This window comes from Hermetia illucens, chromosome 2, assembly GCF_905115235.1.
Source record: "Hermetia illucens chromosome 2, iHerIll2.2.curated.20191125, whole genome shotgun sequence".
Classification (NCBI taxonomy): domain Eukaryota; kingdom Metazoa; phylum Arthropoda; class Insecta; order Diptera; family Stratiomyidae; genus Hermetia; species Hermetia illucens.
The window spans coordinates 75,700,784-75,724,651 of record NC_051850.1 but is presented as its reverse complement, the minus strand read 5'-3'; the positions used below and the strand labels follow the sequence as shown (position 1 = coordinate 75,724,651).

The 23,868-nt window shown below is 41.4% G+C and overlaps 1 protein-coding gene across 6 annotated transcripts in view; it reads right to left on the bottom strand.

The window, feature by feature from the left end:
• Positions 1–23,868, bottom strand: part of LOC119648302 (solute carrier family 66 member 3) — a 189,070-nt gene that overhangs the window by 36,494 nt on the left and 128,708 nt on the right. For all 6 annotated transcript variants that reach the window (XM_038049963.1, XM_038049967.1, XM_038049965.1 and 3 more), the window contains one exon: positions 5,201–5,460. In XM_038049963.1, coding sequence (XP_037905891.1) covers positions 5,201–5,460 — 260 coding nt within the window. The remainder of the gene's footprint in view (positions 1–5,200; positions 5,461–23,868) is intronic.

Sequence of the window (23,868 nt, the reverse complement as noted above, 5' to 3'; positions counted from 1 at the left end):
GTGCTTTGAAGTTTCTTACATAAGATGAACACAAAACCTTTATACCCGAAGCGCGAGCTTCCGGTATTCCGACTTGTTTCTCTTTCGGTCGACCCATCGTTTTGTGTAAATGCGTATTCATTTTTCAGGAATATCAAGTGAACGGTCTCGATTTGTATTTTCCGAAGCCGATTTTAGCTTTGATATTGATTATAAAGGCGAGCAGTAGGGGTGAATTACCTCAAAATACTCAGAGTGAAATTATGCGGTGTTTCCAACGATTAATTAATTGAAGTAAAAAACTTGTTGTTTCTTTTTCGTTGGTGTGGGTATTTATTCTTGCAAATACAAACTTGTTTGCACTGATGAAGGGAACAAGTGGTTCCCGAAATATCGGTATTTGCAAGAATAAATACCCACACCAACGAAAAAGAAACAACAAGTTTTTTACTTCAATTTCTCAAAATACTCTCCATACCGGTATCTCCTCAAATAAAGTTAACAGTTACATGTTTATTATTAGTATATTTATGTTTATTATTAGTATATTTTTTAAAAATTGGCTCGAAATTCCCCTTAACTTTATTCTAGAGTCATCTAGTTTTGCAGTAATATAGGCTCTATCATACCATAATATTATAAAGTTTGGTGCAAACTATTACTAACAAAATTATAACAGGTCGAAGTTGCCTGTTCTGTGCAAATTTATCGCAATCTAAGCCTTTGAAGGTTAGTATCACACTGATGTAAAAAGCCTAACCAACTAAATGCATAACCAGTTCCATACGAGGTAGGTACAAATGGGACCAAAGCCCATTCAAATATCCTTATATAAGAAACACACAAAACATTTCATATCTGAAGTCTTCAGCTTCATATTTCCCGAGTCAAAGGCAACTCATCTGATACCTCGACCCAAAAATCAGCCTGACCGTAGGTTTTAGTTGCTGTTTAGCGTGGTTTTGATGAATTTGTGTTAACTATGGATTATTATTATGGTTACGCTGTTCCTCTGTACAAAGGCCTCAAATACATATATGAGTAATAAATTTCTGTTCATTATAGACAATGAAACGTGCTAGGAAACTGCTCCCCCACTAGCCCACAATTCCCTGTCTACAACTTGTTTATTGCCTTGACATTCCACGACCCACAATTGGACTTGGATAACAAGTTGGAGCAGTGGTTTAAGTTGTGTAAGCGATAGGGGCCTTTCTTTACCGCCTACACAACATAGTTTAGCACTAGCATAAGAAGCGTTTTGAGATCGAATAATCACAGCCTAGTTCAATACTAGGATATGATGCCTTTAGATACTACTGTTACAGTACCAGACTATCCACCTAAGATGTCTTTTATTTATTCCCTTAATTGTTTTGATTGTCTGGTTGAGATTCAAGTTCATTCACTCGTTTTTCTACTGTTTTATGGGTTTCTTTCATGATGTTTGTACTGGAATCAATGATGGATGTTTGATTTCGCAGCAATTCCGGCAGGTATCCATCGTTCTGTTCCAGATGTTTTATCGTTTCTGACATCTTCTCAGCATAGTCATTGTCCAAAACGCCGAATAGTGACTGAGAGATGTTATCGAATATATTTAGAGAAGATCATTTCCAATGGACGTGACCTTCCTGATGTAGAAGCTGGTTGATTTCCTTTAATTCGGTTACCGTCTCTGAGCAAGTGTTGATTCTCAAGATTGCTTGGTTTTCTTTGGCAATACCCTGAAGCAGCTGATTGTAGTTTGGACAGCACTTCCTCAATTTGAATCCTCCTGATCGAAATAATTCTGTTAGTGGCCTTGGTACTGCCAGAGCTTCTGTTAAACTGTTGGTTCGTGCCATTACGTCATCGACGTAATTTTTTTTTATTGTCGGCGATCTTAATGGTCCTGACGTTTCACCTTTCTTTGCTATCTGTCTTAGGCATTTTATAGCTAAGTAAGGAACCGTTGTGCCGTACGCCGTTAGTAAGCTGATAACACTTACCGGGTTTATTCACATTATCTCTCCACCAAATCAACTGGAATTTTCTATCTTCCTCCTTTACCTTTATTTGGTGGTACATTTTCTCGATGTCCGCCGTGAACACAAATTTAGGAAACCGAAAATACAAAAGAACGGTAAGGACCTGAGTGAAACTACGCGGTATTTCATGTGATTAAATCATTTCAAATAATAAAAACTCACAAGCCCCTGTTAGCACTGATGAAGGGAACAAGTGGTACCCGAAATATCGGTATTTGCAAGACCAATAAATTAACACTAGCGAATAGAAGAAACAAGTTTTTATTATTTCAAATACGATAAAGACGTCGTCTTGGAGGAATGGTCCAGTGTGTAGAATTTCGTTCAGCGAGAGATTGGTGGACGCGTTAGCCGATGCGTCAAAGACCACTCGTAACTTGGTTGTGGTGCTGTCTGGTTTCAAGACGCAGTGATGTGGCAGGAAGTAATGGTGGGTAGGATTCTGCTGGAGATCGACTTTTTCCATATGTCTCAACTCGCGGTACTCTCTCTTGAAATCAGTGTATTGCTGTTTTATCGATTCATCTTGGGACAATTTATGTTCCAGAAAGCCAGAAAGCGTTTGTATGCTATCTCCTTGGAGTCATCCAACTACTTAGGATCTTTCACGAATGGCAATTTCATCACAAATCTTCCATTCTGTTCTTTTATAGTATTAGCAAGGAAATGCTCTTCACATCTTTTTAAGGTTTTGTGTGAAACAAAACCTTATTAGAATCGATCCGATGTCTGTCCGTCTGTCTGTCTGTCTATCTGTCTGTCTGTCTGTCCGTCTGTCTCTCTGCCTGTCTGTCACACCCGATTTATTCGGAAACGGCTGGACCGATTGTCACGAAAATTGGTAGGTATGTGATCTGCCATTCCCTTTACATGCAGCAACTGGCGCCATTTTGTGTTAAGTTTAAGGGGGGCTCCCCATACAGGTGGAAGGAGGCTGCAAAATTTTTTTTCACAGAATCTAGCCATGTGGGGTATCAAATGAAAGGTCTCAATTAGTACTTTTTGAAACTGGTTCAATATTTGATATTGGGTGAAACATAGGGGAGTGAGGGGTCAAAATATGACCATCAAAAAGTGTAACAGGTCTCGTTCTCAGAACCTATCCAACCGAAAAATCAGCAAAAAATTACAGTAGTGCATCTCTATGAAATCTAGGCCTCAAAATATATCCGGTTCCGATATCTGCACAAATAAAGTTAAAAATAGTATATTTCCACATTTTAGAAATTTACCCGGCACCCCCCTTATGTTCATCGCAGAAGTACAAAATTTAGCACAGGTGTAATGAACAACATGGTACACAATTCGGTCAAGTTTGAAGAAAATCCAACTATTATTAACAAAGTTATAGGGGGTGAAACTTTACAATTTTTGTGAATTTCGTGCACTCTACAACCTGCATGACGTCATCATCACATATCAATTCGCCAATACCACAACCAGGTTAGTTCGTATGAATTGGGTGGAAAAGGATTATTTTGTTTTAGTTTTTTAGTCATTTGTATATGAATATCAATTAGTCCAACGAGACATGTGTGTATGTAGGTACATAGTATATGCGTGCTGATGGACTTTGCGGGTAGTGCCTAATTCAGATAGATATAAGAAGTAAATCGGAAATATGGGTACGATCAATTTATATACGTGCATATATGTGTACAGTATTCGGAAATAGGCAGTTTGTTTGTTTAGGGTGAGCGTAATATCTACGTATGTATGTATGTCTCGTAGTTTGGAAAAATATAAAGGAATATATGGATTTGTAGCTATAAACGGATAGAAAAATGTGCGTTGAAATTTCTTAGATAAGATGAACGCAAAACCTTTATACCCGAAGCACGAGCTTCCGGTATTCCGACTTGTTTCTTGTTGAGTAAGGCTGGAGCCTGTCTCCAACTCATCCAGTTTTCAGAAGCCCTGCACCTTTTCCTGAAGTTCTCCGTAATCATGACTGCAAACACCGCCGCTATATGTAGCGGAATCAGACTTCGCTACTCGACCGGCGACAATCCACCCAAGAATAGTATTCTGTAGTATCGGCAATTTCTTTCCCAATCGTGTTTGTCCCACAGAGAGCACGGCAAATAGTTTTTAGCTCCAAGGAGAATATCAGTCTGATTAAGATGATGAATTCTGACGGTTGGTGTGTGGTAATCTAGGATAGCTCAAGTTCATGACCATTCATCGTTAACACCTTGATGAGTATTGTACTAAGTAAAATGTTGTCCTTTTGTATAAAACAAAACCTTATTAAAATCGGTTTACTGCCTGCCCGTCACACGCACTTTTCTCGGAGAGGGTTATAGCCATTGACACCAAATTTGGTGGAAAGCTGGGAGCTGTGAACGCTCACGCATACAGTGAGTTACATACTTTTACGTCGAATTTGAGGGGATGTCCCCATACATGCAAAAGGGGGTATTTTTGGTATTTTTAATTCAGTGCCTCTGGCAGCCCCAACAGAGAAAAGAAAACGCAGGCTTGATTCACTGAAAACTACTTAGGATATTCTGGTACTGTGCCAGTGGTATCTAAAGGCTTCATGTCCTTGTACTCAACTAGGTTGTAATTAAGCGATCTCTAAACGCTTCATATCTTAGTGCTGAAGTAAGTTGTGTAGGCGGGAAAGAAAGGCATTTATCACGATATAAAAACATTGGTGATTCCGACGCGATTCAGAGCAATTACCAGTAAACGATATTTGGGGACTACAACACGTGTAGTATTCGTCCATTTCGATCTAAAGAGTAAAGACCGCTATCATATTTATCATCAGGTTTCGTGAGGAGTTGCAATGTTTAGAAGACATCAAATTTCCCAGACATGTATTTTCTGGAAACACACCACAGAACATTGAATTACATGCCTTCAGCGATGCATCAGAGAAGGCTTATGGAGCGGTCTTATAGGTACGATGGCAACACAAAGACGGTACCGTGGTTGTCTGACTTCCAAATCCACGAGTATTCGCAATTGGTCTTCACTTTTGATTCAATATTTTAGGTGTATAAAACTCAGACTTAAGGCTTGATTTATTGCGCTATTATCTTGATGGAATTTTATGTTAAGATAGATATTTTTCCGATAACTTATATAATATTTGATTTTAGAATATGGAAACTTAAATCGCAGCCATTGAAGTGAAACAATAAGGTTTTATAGTTATTATAATGAAACTGTGAGTAACTTACCACCAATATTACCAGAACGGCGGAAGGGAATGCTTTCAAAAAAATTAGTGCTAATAAACTGAAATATAGAACTATTATTATAAAAGTTCTTAGGTTTAGCATATTATTGTAATGAAAAACAAAGTAAATGAGTATGTATTCTTGAAATAACAATATTGGATACTCCATGTAAGATAATATGGCATAAGCGCTCAAATAGTTATAAGCCATCATCACAGTGTAGCTGAACAGTTCCAGACATAATCCTAAGTTGCTGATCCCTGCGAAATAAATTAAAATATGTTATGCACATTATATATTATATTTGATTTGGTTTGATTACCTGGAAAGATGATTTTGTTATATTTTTTATTCGAAACCTACTCAGTATGTAAAACAATACTCACTGCCATAGTTTTGCAGCTAAAAAGTTGTAAGTTGTAAAGTAACAATTATATAGGGTTGGGGAAAAAGAAATGTCGTATTTTGTCAATAGATGGCGACGCTTAAACATATCTTGTGTTATACTTATCGCATCGGGTCATCCTATACGGCGATTTGAAGACGACAATCTGTACTACAGGTGTCTCTTTGACAGTGTTATGATCGTAAGTTTCAGTCTCAAGTTATAGCGCGTCAAAAATGAAGTCCACCAAGCAAGAAATCCGTCATATTTTACACTTTAGAGGTAAAAATGCAACGAACGCGGTCAAAAAAATGTGTGAAGTTTATGGGTCTGATACTGTAACGATTCGCACAGCACATCGTTGGTTCGATCGATTTCGTTCTGGTGTAGTGGATGTCGAAGATAGACTCCGTACTAGTAGGCCAATCGTCGTAGAAACCAATAAAATTGTCGAAATTATCTAAGTAGACCGGCATGTGAGCATTCGCTCGATTGGCGAGGAACTGGGTATGGACCATAAATCCGTTTGGAACCATTTGCAGAAGATTGGATTCCAAAAAAAAGCTGGATGCTTGGGTGTCACACGAGTTGACGCAAAAAAAACTCTTGGACCGAATACACGCCCGCTTTACACTGCTGAAATGCAAAGAATTCGACCCATTTTTGAAGCGGATGGTGACTGGTGATGAAAAGTGGATCACGTGCGACAATCTAGACCCTCAATTCAGTCCTCTACTGAGAGCAACTCGACCGTTTGAAGCAAACGATTGACCAGAAGCGGCCAGAATTGGTCAATAGGAATGGTGTTCTGTTCCACCAAGACAACGCTCGCCTCACACATCTTTGATGACCTGCCAGAAGCTACGGGAGTTCGGATGGGATGTTCAATCGTACCCACCGTATAGTCCGGACCTAGCACCAAGTGATTATCATCTCTTCCGGTACATGCAAAACGCTTTTGGTGCTACTAAGTCGGCCTCAAAAGAGGCTTGCGAAAACTGGCTGTCTATTTTTTTGCAAATAAGGAGGGGGCGTTTTATAAGTGGGGAATAATGAAGTTGCCTTCTAAATGGCAACAAGTTTGCGAACAAAACGGCGCATATTTGACTTAAATCGGATAATTCTAAGTATGTTAAATAAAGCGTCAAAATTCGATCACAAATACGACATTTCTTTTTGCCTAACCCAATACATATTACTAGAATTACTAGGAAGGTGTAGATTCTTAAAACTATTTGGAGTTCAAAGGTTCGATAAATTTTCCTGATAGACAAATTTCCACTGGCACTTCAGATATGGAAGGTTTGTCGGATCTTTTATATAAGAATACTTTGGTATCAGATGTATGAGTGTCACGATCGGTTTCCCAATTAACGCAGCAAATAATACTTAGCTTTATGAGTAAATCGGGCGAGTAAACAGGCTGTTGCCGATGAGCATTCAAACGAGAAACGCACATGGGCAAACAAACTCGAAGGACACGTTGAGAATTACCCAATATAGGGATAGGAACGCTGGAAAGGGGACGAATGGTTTCGCCGTAAATGAGCTCGGCCGATGTTGCTACTATGTCTTCCTACCATGCGGGATGATGGAACAGAACTTTCAGTAGCCGGCTGCACCGGTGCAACAATTTGACTAAGCCATTCGCTCCAGGATGGTAAGGTGTCGTACTTATGTGATTCGTGTCTGGCAACTGACTCAGCGACTGGAAAAGACGTGGCTAAGATTGCCTTGAGTAGTCGCGACCCGTCATTGCGTATCGAAACGGTAGATTAACCCTCTTCAAAGATGCGGGCGACGGTGCGTCGCCAAATGAAATGCTGCGTCGCCACTTTGGCCGGTGACCCCCCTCCAGGATGATACAAGCACCAAAGCGAAAGCCTGTTTTCGTGAATCATGCGTAATGTACGGTCGGGCCACCTTGGTTGATGTACCGCAGTAGATAGCCACCTCAGCTCCTGGTACAGGGACGCGCTCGAGCTTCAAGGCAATTCCGCGTTCAATAAGTGCGCTGAGCCCGACGAGTTGAGCAGCGACGAACGGGAGGAGTAGTTGATCGGGGGAGTTTCTGTGATTGGTGAAGATGGTAAATTGGATGCGGTATTTTGGCATGCGAACTTGGTAAAAATTTAACATATCGATAAATTGCCTGAGTTTCTTCGGTTTAGAATAGTCGAGGATTGAGCTAAATTTATCCGGCGAAGAGACTCTGGGCTCGAAATTAAATAGTCCAGAAGCTGGTCGTGCTATTTGCCCAAGTCGCACTTCGCCAGATTCATAACTGCGCCATATTGCTGCAAGTACCGGAACAACTGTTTAAGATGCTCACGGTGTTCTTCTTCACTCTACGAATCGATGAGTACATCGTCGATATAAGCGTAGACGAAGTCGAGACCACAAAGGGTTCCGTCGATAAACCGTTGGAATGTCTGCGCTGTGTTAAGATCGAAGCTCATGAAGGGAAATTCTAAGAGACTGAAAGCCATTGTCATGGCTCGTGGGATTTTCGGGTATCTAGCCAACAAGTCATATATATTGATTGGCCCCTTCATTTCGAGAGTATACTTTGTGTCGAGGGATGAAAGCAACGTCGGTGTAGCGCAGCATCTCACCTTTGACACCTGCGTTGTTGTTATGCTCAACTATGGCGGACCATCACTGTGGTGGAACAGAGTCAAACGAACGGATTTGCGCCGATGGATTCGCCATCTTTCGTAGATATCTGTTAGGGAGTTATCCAAATCTTTGCTACGGCCCGTAGATTCCCTGATCCGCGTTAGCAGGTCTCGGCAAGCTTCACAACCTGTTAATTTGGACCAGCAATTGACGTGTTCATGGGCTCTCTTCTGAAATTCCAGGACCTCCCTGGAAAGTACTGCTGACTCAACATGAACATGTACTTAGCAGGACCTCCTGCGTAAAGCCTATTGTAATAAAACACATTTCTGGTTGCTTTTGAAAAATACTTTATTCATTACCAAAATACTTTCTTACAGTACCAAACTACTTCTTTCCACTGATCTTATTTTGATCCTGGATAACACGGCCTCAGAACTGGTTGCTTACTCATAAGTTCAACTACGACCTTAAACGTTAATTAGACAGCAAGAACTTTTATTAATTCCAAAGGCACCATGTCGGAAGTAACCCCACGAAAGGTCATCAATCGTATGTGACGAAATGCGGAATCGTTGAGGGCATGCTGCCTTAGCGAAAGTACGTACTGCGTACCTTTTTACGCTGCAAGAATATTACCTCATATATAGTGACCTTTTCAGTTTTGGCGCGTTGCAGGTGGTCACTTGCGCAATGCACGGGAAAGAATTTGATTGGAAATTCTTGCTAACATTCTCCAGCCGGAGAAACAATATGTTCACCGTATGTTCAACAAAATTCACTGGTTAGCACGGAAACTGTTCTTGGGAATTACTAGTTGCATTACATTAATACCAGCTGTTAGCTGGTTAGTGAAATGATGGGATAGCTGCTTGTGGAGTAATGAAATAGCCAACTAACTGTACATATTACTACTTCTTATTGGATGTCTGACCAACTATTCCCTTTTTTGGTTTTTATACCCTATCAATAACAATTCCTTACATTGAACTGGGCACTAACACATCGTTCAATAAGTCCCGGGACTAGCGTAGAAATGGCGCTAATAATGCCATTTGTGTACCAAGGTTCAGAAGTACCAACCTTCAGATAAGATGTGTCAAAATTTGATGTAATTCGAAACATATCAAGAAAGCTATAGTGGTTAAAGTGACGCTACCTTTGCAATCGTGAAAAAAATGGACCAAAACGAGTTTCGTGTGTTGATAAAACATTGTTTTCTAATGGGAAAAAACACTGTTCAAGCTCAGCAATGGCTTGAAAAGCGTTATCCGGACTCTACTCCGTCGAAAACAACCATTTGTCGGTGGTATGCTGACTTGAAACGGGGTCGTGCTGATACAAATGATGCGGAACGTTCGGGTCGGCCAAATGAGGCAGTAACTAACTAATCGTGATGGGTGACCGCAAAATGAAAGTGCGCGAGATAGCTAAGATGGTGAACATATCAACTGGTAGTGTATTTACTATTTTGCACCAAAAATTGTCTATGAAAAAGGTTTTTTCCAAATGGGTGCCGCGTTTGCTCACAATGGAACAAAAGCAACAACGTATCAATGATTCGAAGAGCTGTTTGGCACTGTTTACTCGCAATAAACAGGATTTTTTGCGTCGATATGTGACAGTGGACGAAACATGTGTATGACGGCATCGTCATATAACGTGAACTCATATGAACGGCGGAGTTGGATACATCAAGGAATATTTTAAATTGTAAGCTATGTACGAATGGAAAATGAACATGCAAGATGAACACAAAATCTTTATACCCGAATTTGATTTCCATAATGTAAGCAATGCGAGCCTTCTCTTAATAACCCGAAAACGAACTCAATTATCCAAAATCAATCAAAAAATGCAACACGGGTTATTCAACTTATGTTTATTCCCGGGGTATGTGGGAAAAAACACTGTATTTGTTTGATTAGCCTTTATTCTCGTGATAAGCTGCGGAGTTACAAAACCGGTCTTAGACTCTAGGTCCACATCTTTTATATACCTTTAATAAATTAAAACATTGAAAAATCGTTGACTTACAAATATCTACAACTAATTGCAATTTGAGCAAAGATTATTTTTACATACCGTGTTCAATATGTTGGACAACAAGCTAACAATCGCAAAGATGCAAGGTGTGCGATACCTTTACTGGGAAGCAGTGAACTTACGAAAAAGAAGTATAAGGTGATAACTTTTATGTGTATCTAATTAGCCACTAACGGTTAATTCAGTAAACTTCAGCATACATTTCTCATATTTCAAGCCATGCCTCATTACTGACGTTTTGGTAGTTTGAAATACTAATCACCACAAGGCACACTATTTTCTCTTGTTCACTTGGATTCGCTGTTGTTCTTTGGGCAATAAATTTACAATTTGAATTTTTAATTTAATTTAATTTTAAGTTTATCGAGTTAGTAAACATGTTGAATTTAATTATATACTTCCCACCAATTATGAATTTGCATAGAAATAAACTTTTGAAGTGAAAATCAAATTTGTGAAACTCTAGTATTTTAGAATTCGCAAGTGTTACACGCCACGGTTGGAGACAGAAGAGACCGGCTTATTTCCATGCGGTCTTTTCTGTCCCCACCAACGGCACTTTCTCACCGCTAATTCTCCACAGGGGTTAAGGATTTGAATGGTAGGCGATGCAGGGCGAGCTACATCCAGTGGGAGGAAAGAGAGGGAACATAGACTGAGGAGAAGTAGCGGCATAGTAAATCACAAGAGGAGTCAGAGAATTTAATGAACGGAGAGAATAGTTGGACAAGACAACGGGAGTTGCGAATGTGAGACCAGAAAAGTTTCAGGTTTCCGCGTTTCAGTGAGTTTTCAACACTGGACAGAATTTCGTTTTTAGATTTATGCATCAAGGATTTGACCGAAGAACACAGTATGAAAAAAGTAAATCAGCATAGGGGAGGAACTTCTTCCTCGCAATGTGTTGTTGACAAAGTTTTTTGTAGACTTCAGTAGTGATCGGGACAGGGTAAGAGCGCAAGCACGCAGCATAGAAGGGGGCATAATAGGGAAGGTCAGATAAAATGGTAAAGACGGTGCTGAGTGCTTAGTCACAAGTTAATAGAGAGAAGAGGGAACTTGTTTTTTTTTATTCGCTAGCGTTGATATCAATCAAATCAAGTCTGCTCATCAGTGGGTTTATTAGCTGATGAGCAGGCTTGTTAGGCTGATGAAGGGATCAAGTGTTTCCCGAAATATCGGTATTTGCAAAAATAAAAATATCAACACTAGTGAATAAGAAAAAACAAGTTTTTTATTATTTCAAATAATTAATCGGCGGAAACACCGTATAATTACACTCAGACAGAGTAGATCGCCAGAGTTGAATTCAGACCTTAGAAATTCGCCTTATGAAAGTTTAACTTGGTAGGCTTGTGTGCGACAGGGGGTGGAGTCGGGATATCGGAGCATCAAACTCAAGAGCAGGATCATGAGCGTTACATGTACTAAATACTATTCATTTTAATTTATTGGAAAGAACACCTCTATGATTCAAGGGCGAATTTCATGGGTTTTCCCACCCTTGGGCTTCAAAACTCAAACTCAAATCATTCAAATCTGTTAATTTTTTAAAGGAAAATGATTGATAATTGCCACTTAGTTAACTGGCAATGCTTAACCCATGGAACACACTGTTTAATTTACGAAAATTTCACTTTTGTCCAATTTAGCCCTCCTACGTTGAGTCTTCTTCTTTTCAGAAGTAAAAGCCAAATAGCTCTTAAGAGAAGGAAAACAAAGCTGGATGCCTCTCTCGTAGTTAGTCTCCACCTTCTTAGCCAAAATCCAATAGCATCGATAATCACTACCCCCAACAGGAAACGTACCCTCATGCATCCAAATCTTGATTATTATACCAGCATCCCATTCCGATACAACCATTTTTAGACTATCATATTCATGGAGACTGAGTGTCACGGTCATTACTGCAATTCGAGGTATCTCCCTTATGTTAAATGCAACTGCGTCCAGTGTGTAAAACGACAAATACACAAGGATAATAGGAAATCGTTGCTCTGAATAAGATTACGACAAATAGGGGTTTCACACAAGCAACATAGGATTCGCTACCCCACCATTTCAGCATCTGCCCCGAATCCCAAGTGAGTTTCCTGTGATCGTTGTAATAACCGCGATATGGGAAAATCGCTCCTTGAAAGCTAAGGGAATAAGAAACCCCACATTTATTAAGTCGTCCTTGTCCCAGGCTATTCAGATAGTAATAATAATCGTTGGCGCAACAATCCAATTGGATCAGAGCCTTGAGATATGTGAGAGCACTTGATTCAAGACGGTACACTACAGGATGACAGTATTCTGTAGGAGGCAATGTGGTCGGCATTACACTCGCTCAAGATTATTGATTTGAGATTTGACTCAGGTACTCATTCACAGCTGAGTCGACTGGTATCCGATGTCAAATCACGATTAAAATCCTACTGCAACCAGTGAGATTTGAACCGCCACTTTCCGTACGACAGCCTTGTGCACTGATCACTCAGCTATCCAGATGAACCCCAAAAATACGTTCGGATTGTTTCAACTCTGAAAAGACAATACCGGCCTCCTCTTTACTCGCCTTACATACTCCGACAACTCCTGTACAGACCAAAGTTCGGTCAATTGTTAATGCTGGCCCAAGTTCCTCCTATATAAAATAGGTAGGCTATTAGGTCCTAGCTTACCCCCGTGGCCTGCTTGTTATTTACAATTTTCAGAATATGACAACGGTCTAGCATCTTTTGCTGTGAAATCATTACAGGTCAGCCGTCATATTTACTGAAGTAGCGACAGTAAACTTTAAATTCAATGCGACTTACGCAAACAGTTCGCCCGGCGCATCCTCCGGAAAGAGAGAAACCAATTATTGCATTGCCCTTAGCTCCTTCCCTGCTCGCTGCTTTAAGATTGACTTGCCTCACAACCCCATCAAAGAACGGGCAAGGTTTCAGTCACGTGAGCCATTCTCCAGTTCGATTGACTATGGTTCTGTTATTTAATCAAAGCCAGGTTCAGTTAGAAAAAGAAAGAGTGGATCTCACTTCTTGTTTGCGCTCTTTCTTCCGAATGCGCTCAAAAACAAAAAACAAGAGTGTATTTTGAGACCTTTCGTCTGCGCCTCTACTTAACGCACAGACCTCGAGCCCGATACCAAACAGTTATATTAATTCCGTAAAAAGAAGCGTTCGCACTTTACCACCTAAAGTTAAACTATAATGCAACCACCCGCACCCTTTTTCAGGAAAGTTGAACTACAATACCGCGAACTCTCGCACACAAAAACACCAATAGCACGTGCACTCGTCTAAACGCAGGAGTTAATAGGCCCAAATATGTATTCTTGTACTATTCGCACTTAACCTTTCACAATCTAAAAAATAGTGATGTAAATTTACCTTTATTATATGAGGTTCTTGAAACCGGCCTAGATCCGTTAAGGGCGTGTAGTACCCATCATTTCTGAATGATTTCGCTATGAAACACCCTACCAAACCGAAAACTTAACCGTTTTCGAGATACTCAAATTTTATTTTTTTTTATAAAAGTGGCCGATTTTTCGGCTATTGAATTAGATATTTTGAAATATGTGACTCTTATTACTATTATTATTATTTAATTTTTATATGTAGAATAAGATGATTTATGACCTTAATAGCCATAATTGTACGTAATTTAGCTAAACAGTTCGTTGTAGACGATTGAAAGTTAAAAAAGTTAGTACAAATTTAAAAAGTTTATTTTTTTTTGCAGGATATCTCAAAAAGAAAATATGGCAACTGCTTTGCGAATGTGCCCAAAAATATCTACGTTTTATCAGCTATCCAACGAGGTATAACAATCTAGGGTTTTATTTAAACTCGTGTAAAAAACTTTTCGTTCTCGAGATACTCGAGTTTTATTTTTTTTTTTTTTTATAAAAATGGCCGATTTTTCGGCATAGGAACAACTTAGCTTCTTATGCTACATGGGATTTAAAAATAATGGCGCTTATTTAACCTAATTTATTCTTTGAATTTAGATAACTAAATAAAAAATAGATGAGTACAAAATAACATTTATTTAACTTTTATGTTCGAGTAAAATACTAGAGGAATTTCGTGTTCAACATGTCCATCTCTAGGTCTGCACTTGAGGCTGGCCATGGTTGAAGCCCACCTCGTCCAATCCATTTGTTGGGATAATTTGTGACCAGCCATTCTCTAACATTTCTCCTGAAATGCACAGGGCAGCCATCATGCTGATACCACATGTCTCAAAGTAGATTGAGCGGGAGATCCTCTAGTAAGTCGCCTAGGTCACCTCTTAGGAAATTTTGGTAGCCTTCCCCATTTAAATTATTAGAGAAAAAAAAAGGCCCAATCAAATGATTAGAAAGGATGCCCAGCCACACATTCACACTGAATCTACGTTGTGACCGCTTTACTCTCTTCTTATTGGGATGTCCTTGTTCTTTTGGGGCCCAATAATGAACGGTGTGGTAATTACCAAATTATCAAATTTAGATTCATCAGTCCACAAAATTAATTTCAGGAAATTCGAGTCTTCCACATCAGCATTTAGCACAAATCTACAGAAATCTAACCTTCTCGCGGAGATCCCGCGTATCGACGTGTAATGGTATGGGTATAAGCCCGCTGTATGAACTGTAAACCACACTTTCCATTGAGAAAGTTCGAGTTCTAATCTAAAGCATTCCACTCTTTCATTATCATGTTCTTCGTCGTCATCAATGACACGTGGTCTTCCCAAGTCTCTATGTCGTCTTCAAACAGAGCCAATTTCTCGAAGTCTTCGATAAACTTCGTCGAACACGCTCACATCCGGTGCTCGACGGCTGACTTAGCGCCGTGATTTTTAAAGCGCCATTATTTTTAAATCCCATGTAGCATAAGAAGCTAAGTTTTTTCTTCGAATTTAAATAAAACCCTAGATTGTCATACCTTGTTGGATAACTGATAAAACGTAGATATTTTTAGGTACATCCGCAAAGCAGTTGCCATTTTTTTTTTTGAGATATCCTGCAAAAAAAAAAAATAAACTTTGTAAACTTGTACTAATTTTTTTAACTTTCAATCGTCTAAAACGATCTATTTAGTTAACTAACGTACAATTATGGTTATTAAGGTCATAAAGCATCTTATTTTACATGCAAAAATTAAATAATAATAATAAAGCCGGTCCCAAGCCCAATTATGAAAGGAGAGGAGAGGATGAAATGGACTGAAGAGATGAACCTCTTCACCATCCGCTCCTACTACGAAATAACGGCGGGGGCGGGTACAACATCTTACCGCCCCTTGTTGCACCAGAGATTCGCCGAAAGTTTTCCGCAATTCGCGCACGTGACTGTGTAGCGAGTCGCAGACCAGTACCGCTTTATTACTCGCAGCGACACAATCGCGGGGAGCGTGTTCGACTTGAGGTGATCGAGGAAACTGGTGACCGAGAGTCGATGCGGGCAGAGGCGGCGGCATCAACAACACCACGCCGCACTGCAGGCAACAGGTTCAGCACTCGCCGAAACACTCTTCTTCACCGTCGAGCTGAGGTTTCCGCTGAGGTCCGGGACGAATTCCAAAGAGCGTGTATAGAATTCTCGAATATGGATTCTTTGCATAGACCAGGTATTCCCAGGCTCTATGCATCTCCAACAACTCCAGGAATTCTATCTCAAATCAATGATGAGATTGCATCTCGGCTGTGTGCTGATATGTCGCTGTTGCAATTACAATCACTTGTGTACTGCGGTGCAGTTACGGCTATCAGATTGCACAGTCAGAAGATTCGCTTTCGTGTTATTGGTTTGAGTGACAAAGGAGATCCACCATGAAAAATTTATCTGGAACATTGACGGGACTCACTAAGGCAGGACATTGCTAGACTGATTCAGATCAGCACTGGCAATGCCAGCAGACGGGTGGGAAATAAGTTGCAGAGGGTTCACCGGGACTATGCCATCCCCAATGGCACACCCGTAATTGAAATTCTGAACACACTAAAACAGAAACTTTCTGTCATATGCAGTCGGTTACGACGGTATGGCGAAAGTTATTCCAGACGTGTCCAGAATGCAACATACGCGACGAACCAGCGGAGCTTTTTCAGATGTCTCACCGAATCCCAACAGAGAGTGCAGACAGTGCAGTTTTCGATAACAGAAGCGAAAGAATAGTGGGATGGACTTTGGGGGTTACCCGCCCAGCGTGCTGAACATACTGAGTGGATCACCGCATACGGAGGGGCATCTTTCAACAGGATTCGTTGAGTCCCCTTTGGTTTTGTATGACACTGAACCCCCTTTCGTGGCTACTGAATGATGCTAGAGGGCATCGTTTTGCAATGAAATATGGCCTACGTGCTAAGTGCGAACTGACACACTTGATGTACTTAGATGGCAGCAAGCTGTATGCTGGGACTGACGGCCATCTTAGAAGTATGTTGCGAATAATAGACATGTTCAGCCGTGATATTCGGATGGAGTTTGGATTAGACAAGTGTCGAATCCAAGCCATCGCAAAGGTCATCACGAGCCGCATGCCGGGCATAGGATGGGTGACCTCCACATCGAAACTTTGACCGAGACAGACTTCTACAAGTACCCAGGAATTCTTCAAGGAACCCATGCTCGAGTTGGTGATCTGCTGCCGAATTCCTGCAACGTGTAAAGTTGGTGCTAAAATCCCATCTCTCGGGGAAGAATAAATTAAGCGCGTTGAATGTATTCGCTATCCCTTCACTGGCTTATGCATTCGCAATTTTGCCGTGGACGAAAACCGATCTGGAAAACGACCAGCGGCGAATACGGACAATTATGTCCAAATTCCGAATACATCATCCAAATTCTGCCGTGGAACGGATGAACCTGCCTCGTGACATCGGAGGTAGGGGTGTGGTTGGCGTGGCGGCACAGCATCATCGCCAAGTCGGCTCGCTGTGCGCTTATTTTTACAGCAAAGAGCAGGCTAGTCCCTATCGTGCGGCTGTTTGGAAGGTAGACTGTGGGCTGACTCCACCTAACTTGAAGGATCGATTTTTCAATCCTCTGAGTGGGGTGAAGTCGGATCAAGAGCGGATTGATAAATGGAAGTCGAAGGCAATGGACGGTAAACACGTGAATTGTCTTTGGCAGCCCTTTATCGATTTGCATTTTTCGAACAGACGGCTAGTTGCTGGGGAGCCCTTTGCTGAGATGGAGGGGTCCATGTGTGCCATTCAGAATGGCGTTGGCATCTGCCAAGATTTAGATAACTGGGAAATAATAAGAGTCGCATATTTCAAAATATCTAATTCAATAGCCGAAAAATCGGCATTTTCCAAAAAAAAGAAATGAAAACTCGAGTATCTCGAAAGCGGTTAAGTTTGGGGTGGAGTGTTTCATAATGAAGTCTGTCAGAGATGGCTGTATATGTATAGCATATTTTTTCTTTAAACAAGTCGGGAAACCGGAAGCTGGACGCTTCAGGTACGAAAGGTTTTGTGTATTTCTTAGTACGGAGCACGTAATATATCCATATATTTTGTGAGAGTATCCACTTTAGGGTGATATTGAAATTCATAGTCTTGAATTTGCAAAGAAACAACAACTTTGACGTATTATAACTTTGTTAGAAATAGTGCGATTTCCAGAGACTAGAGTCATGCTCTATATTATAGCCTATGTCACTGCAAAATTGGATGAATCTAAGGGGGGTTTCACGGCCAATTACTAAAAATTATCGTGATATAGTATTATTAACTTTATTTGAACAGATATCGGTATGGAAGGTATTTCGAAGCCTAGGCATCATAAAGTGGCAGCCGTCTGATTTTTTTCAGATTTTTGCGTTGGGTAGTTTCTGAGAATGGCCCCCTTAAATAAACGATCACTTTAAATTCCCCGCACTCCCCCCTTTCTGTTTGTCTGTCACAAGCACTTTTCTCAGAAACGGCTATACCGATTGGCACGAAATTTGGTGATAAGGTGGGTACTGTGGACCCCCAGACATGCAGTGACTGATATCCTCCTACGGTGAGATTTAGGAGAGGTTCCCATACAGTCGAAAGGGGGGTGCAAATTTTTTTTTCACCGAAGGCCTCGGTTAGTACTTTTCGAAGCCGGTCTTTGTTTTGAAAGTTGTTGGAAAGGCGGGGGGTGGGAGGAGTGGAATGATTTAACATTCGCAGAAACTACTCAGCCGAAAAATCTGAAAAAAATCATGAAGCTGCCTCTATATGGTGTCCAGGCCTCAAAATACCCTCCATATCGATATAATTTTTAGTAATTGGCCGCAAAACCCCCCTTAAGTTCATGCTAGCACCACGAAAGTTTGATGGAAATCGCACTACCGGCCGGTGGAATCGCACTACCGACCGGACCAAATGGAGAGCAACTTACTCCCACGTCTCTTTGGTCGGCGGATCCCTCATTTGGGGCATGGTACCCAAGCATTAAAAAATTATAGGACAAACGGTTTCGGCCAGGGCAGAGGCAACTCGTCAGACGCTGCCTGTCCAACGACAAGTGGTTTTGGACCCCTCACTTATCATAAACAGTTAATTTAGCTTCAGCCTAGCTCAGGCTCAAACTATTGGTTTCTATTGGATATAATTCGCACCTTTGGCGTGTTTTTCCAAATATATAAAGGAGCGTTTTCCATCTGATGCCACTCACGGTCACGCTGCTCCAAAGGCAGAGGTGTGGATAAAATCCGACTCAATAGGTTACGGTGGGCGGGTCACTTAATCCGTATGGATCAGGATGATCCCTTCCGAAAAGTCTATAAGGGCAATATCTATGGTAGAAAAAGAACACGAGATAGACCCTGCCTAAGATGGAGCGATGGCGCAGGCCAGGACGCCAGATAGCTTTTAGGGATATCGAATTGGTGGACCTCGGCGCAAAACCAGGATGTCTGGAGTTCCTTATTAAGGCAGGCCTAGACCGAATACCGGTTGTTGCGCCGTTGATGTTAATGATGTTTGTTTCGGGTGAATATAATACCTGTCTGTAATATGTACGTATATCCTCTAGTTTGAAAAAAAATATGAAGGAATGTTTCGGGTTTTTAACCATATGCGAATGGAAAAATGTGCGTAGAAAGGTTCTCACACAAGATGAACACAAAAACCTTTACACGCGAAGCGCCAGCTTCCTGTATTCCATCTTGTTTTATTTTCAGAGGTTCTAATCGTTTTGCTTCCCTCACTTCCTTTCATCCTCTGTGGCTACTTTAATCTTCCCATGCTCTCTTGGCGCATTCTTCTTTTTTTTCAGCCATTCTCCCGTTCACAAGTGGGGTCGGCTCGTCGTGATCGGTTTCGCCATTGGCTCTGTCGAATACCTGATCTGGGTGTAATCTCGAGGCTTTCGATCTACCTTTTGGCCGTTGCCATCGACTTCGATGTTCATACCAATTTTGGTATGTGAATTCTCGTTAGCACGAATTGCGTGAGCATACCCTTGGCGAATACCTCATTGACAAACTTGATGCCAATGTCGGATTTGGCTACGATGGTCTCCAAACCTCTTTTTGCTCAAAACTGGTAAATCCACCTCTCTTCCCCTCTTCCTTATTTTCAACAAAAGCCTGGAAGAGAATCATTTTTCTGGCTTGTGGAAAGAGGCTCTCATCATCCCGACACACAAAAGTGGCGATCGTACGCTTCATTCGATGTCTGGTAGTGCGTGTGAATACATCAGAATTGAAGTCGGGAGTGAGTTTTGAGGATTCCCCGGAAAAAGTGCTCATCAGAGACAAGTTGAAAATGCCTAAAATGACTAACAGTGCTGCAATGTCGTCACAAAATCGCTTTTCAGTTTTGGCTGATGAGGTTATTGATCCCTTAATTCCCGAAAAGGAGCAAGCACCAAAAAAAAAAATTAAAGTACCGCCAATAACTTTCACGGAGCTACAACGTGACACTATCCTCGCTATGCTTGGGGAAATGAAAATTGATAAATTTTCCATTAAAATTATTTTAATTGGACGTAGACTCTTGCTAGATGATATTGCGGATTTATTGGCTTACTTAACGGCCAAAAACGTAAAATATTTCACTTACCAACGGCCAGAATTACTCCCCATTACAATATTGTTATCAGGGCTGCATGATATGTCCTCTGAACAATTGAAAAAGTATTTGAAGGCGGACCTCAATATTCCTTGCTTAGAAGTAAAAGAAATCAATATAGAAGAGGAGGTGCTGAATAAAAGTGTTTATCTCCTCTATTTGGAAAGTGGAAAGAAAATAAGTTCGTTCAGAGCGTATAAAGCCATTATGCACACATTGGTACATTGGAGTTACTACGATAAAAAAAGGCGTGGCCCCACGCAATGTAGAAGATGTCAAATGTATGGGCATGGTTCCTCTCATTGTCATCTCTCTATGAAGTGTATGATTTGTAGTGGCGATCATCACTTTTCCCAATGCGAAGTTAACGATCGAGAACCTGATCGCATCAAATGCGCCAACTGCGGGGAACGTCACTTAGCCAGCGACAAAAATTGTAAACGTCGAATCGAATAATAAATTAAATAAATTAAAACAAAAGCTGTCGCGGAAGAGTGGAAAGCAGGTGAATGTCGCGTCAGAGAAACGATTGAAAGTTTCCGTAGTTTTTTTTTCGAATTGAGTGCGTACAAACTCCGTTGTTAAAATTAGTGGAATATCCAAACCTACTTACAGCCAGGTTACACGTAATATTCCTCAACGTACGGAAAATACTCAACTCAATGTTCAGTCAGCGAATTTTAATGATAATCTGTTCTCTGCACAGGAGCTTCTGCTTCTATCACGGGAACTACTGCAACAACTATCGAGTTGTAAAAATAAAAATGAACAATTCGATGTTTTAGTTAAATTGACTATCAAACTCCGCCATGCTATTAACATAGTATGCTGGTCCCAAGCACAGGTAAAGGAGGAGGGTTTGAGGGAACGTACTCTGTACTATCCTTAGTAAAATAAAAATAAAATTCTGAGATCAGGGAAAGAGATAAATAGAGTATAGTTGGAGTTAATCTACTATGCTAAATCCTACCTGACTCTCTTGGTGACAGGCCACGCGACAGGCCGACCAAGAAAATGCATACAATGTCGTTACAAACATGATGATCGGATTGAGTCACAAGCCTCGGAGAAATGCTAGGGCGTCCACCTCAGTCGACGCGGCAGGATGGGCCCCGGTCCTGTCGAGAAATGGGCAAGGGTTCTTGACGCATAGTCCGCACACAACGAACAAAACAAATATGTGTCTGCACGCTAAATGTTGGTACCCTAACTGGGAAGACCAAGGAACTCGCAAGAGCCCTTCGGAAAAGGCGCATTGATATCTGCGCCCTGCAAGAAACCCGATGGTCTGGTGCCAAAAGCTGCGACATTGAACGACATTCCGTGATGCCATTAAAGAAGTCGAACGATTTGATGATCGGCTGATGAAGCTCACCATTATATCAGCTGATCGCACTATTCACTTCTTCACCGCGTATGCACAACAGACAGGTCGACCTGATGCCGAGAAAGATGCCTTCTGGCAACTTCTCGATGAAAAGACTTGTAATATAATATATAATCATTGCCGGCGACCTTAATGGTCATGTGGGTGAAAAGGCAGACGGTAACAGGTGCCATAGGGGAAAGGGGTTCGGAGCATGCAATGAAGGTGGCGAGCGTATAATCGATTTTGCGGACACCCATGACTTTGTACTTATGAATACATGGTTCATCAAACGATTGTCTCATCTTCCTACATTTTATAGTGGGAACAGTAAAACGCAAATCGACTTTATTCTCATAAGACGCCAAAATTTTACCACTGTCACTGATTGCAAAGTCGTTCCCTATGAGACCATGGCACCTCAACATCGGCCGTTGACTGCCGTCCTGCGAATTCAGCCACCGATAGAATAGCGTGAGAAACGCACTGGCCCGCCGCGCATTAAATGGTGACGATTTGGTGAGAAGAAAGAAGAAACGGTCTCACTCATACGATTGCCGACCATTACGAATGTGGAAGAATCATGGAACCAAATGAAAGACACGATCCACAAAGCGGCCTCTGCAACCCTCGGGGTCACCAAGCCGAGTAAGCGGTACATCAACTGAGATACTTGGCTTTGGAATGAAGGTCCGTGAAAAGAAACGCCTCTACCACAAATTTCTCGACGATAAAACGCCTGCTAATTGGCAAATTTATAAGAATGCCAACCGGGAAGCAAAGAAAGCGGTCGCTGTCACACAAGCGAACCATTTCAAAAATCTTTATGATAAACTGGGCACTCGGGATGGCTAGAGAGATCTGTATCGACTGGCTAAAATCCATAATGAACGCACACAGGATATCGAGCACTTCTTATGCGTTAATGACAAGAACGGTACTTTGCTTACTGATCGTCGAGCCGCGACCGATAGATGGCGAAAATACTTCGAGCAGATTTCAACTGAAGAATTTGGTCATCCTCCACTTCCACAATCATTCCCGACGTTTGGAGCAGTTCCACCAGTCAGCGCAACTGAAGTCGAGGAGGCAATAAAACAAATGAAATCGGGGAAAGCAACAGGACCTGACGACATCGCATCTGAACTCTGGAAAGCGAATAGCTGGGACCAAACACTGTGGCTCAGTGAATTCTTTAACCGGGTTATTCAGGAAGGAAGAACACCATCTGACTGGCAAGAAAGTACCACTGTTCCAATATGGAAAAAGAAAGGTAGTCCAGCAGAATGTTCAAATTACCGTCCGATCCGGTTACTTTCCCATACCATGAAGATTTTTGAACGCATTCTTTACAACCGTATTCGCGAAATCGTTGAAATAACCGTGAATCAAGGCGGGTTTGTCAATAACTGCGGAACTACTGACGCAATACACGCTGCGCGGTTACTCATGGAGAAACACCGTGAGAAGCATCGCCCTCTTTACATTGCCTTCCTGGATCATCTGGTATGCCAGAAGAACTCGTGCGCTGGGTTCAATTGCTTTACCATGATCTGAAAAGTAAAGTTCGAAGTATGGCGGATGTATCAAAACCGCTTCGTGTCTCTGTAGGTGTTTATCAAGGAAGCGCCCTCTCACCACTCCTCTTTGCTCTTGTTATGGACATCGTCACACGGGATATCCAACGTCCAGCGCCCTACACACTGCTTTATGCAGATGATGTTTTCCCAGCATCTGATAGCAAAAATGATCTCGAGCAACTTGTTTAAAAATGGAATGATCGCCTCATGCCACACGATCTCAGATTGAATTTAAACAAAATTGAATTTTTGACGATCAATCCTCATGAAACAGGCACAATCACTGTCAGCGGCAGTGATCTGCCTAGAATTGAGCGATTTAAATACCTCGGGTCAACGCTATCAGACAATGGAGAACTGCGTTATGAAATTGCTTCACGCATTAACGCAACCTGGATGAAGTGGCGTTCCGCAACTGGCGTTCTTTGTGATCGACGTATCAACAATCTAAAATTTACCGCAATGTCGTCCGTCTAGTCGCTCTCTATGGTTCTGAGTGTTGGCCAACTATAAAAGACAATGAACGGCGTCTTGCGGTAATGGAGACGAAGATGTTACGTTGGACTAGTCGCGTCACACGTTTAGATCACATTCGAAATAAGGGTATCCGCTATCGTTATGGGGTTGCACCGATCGTGGA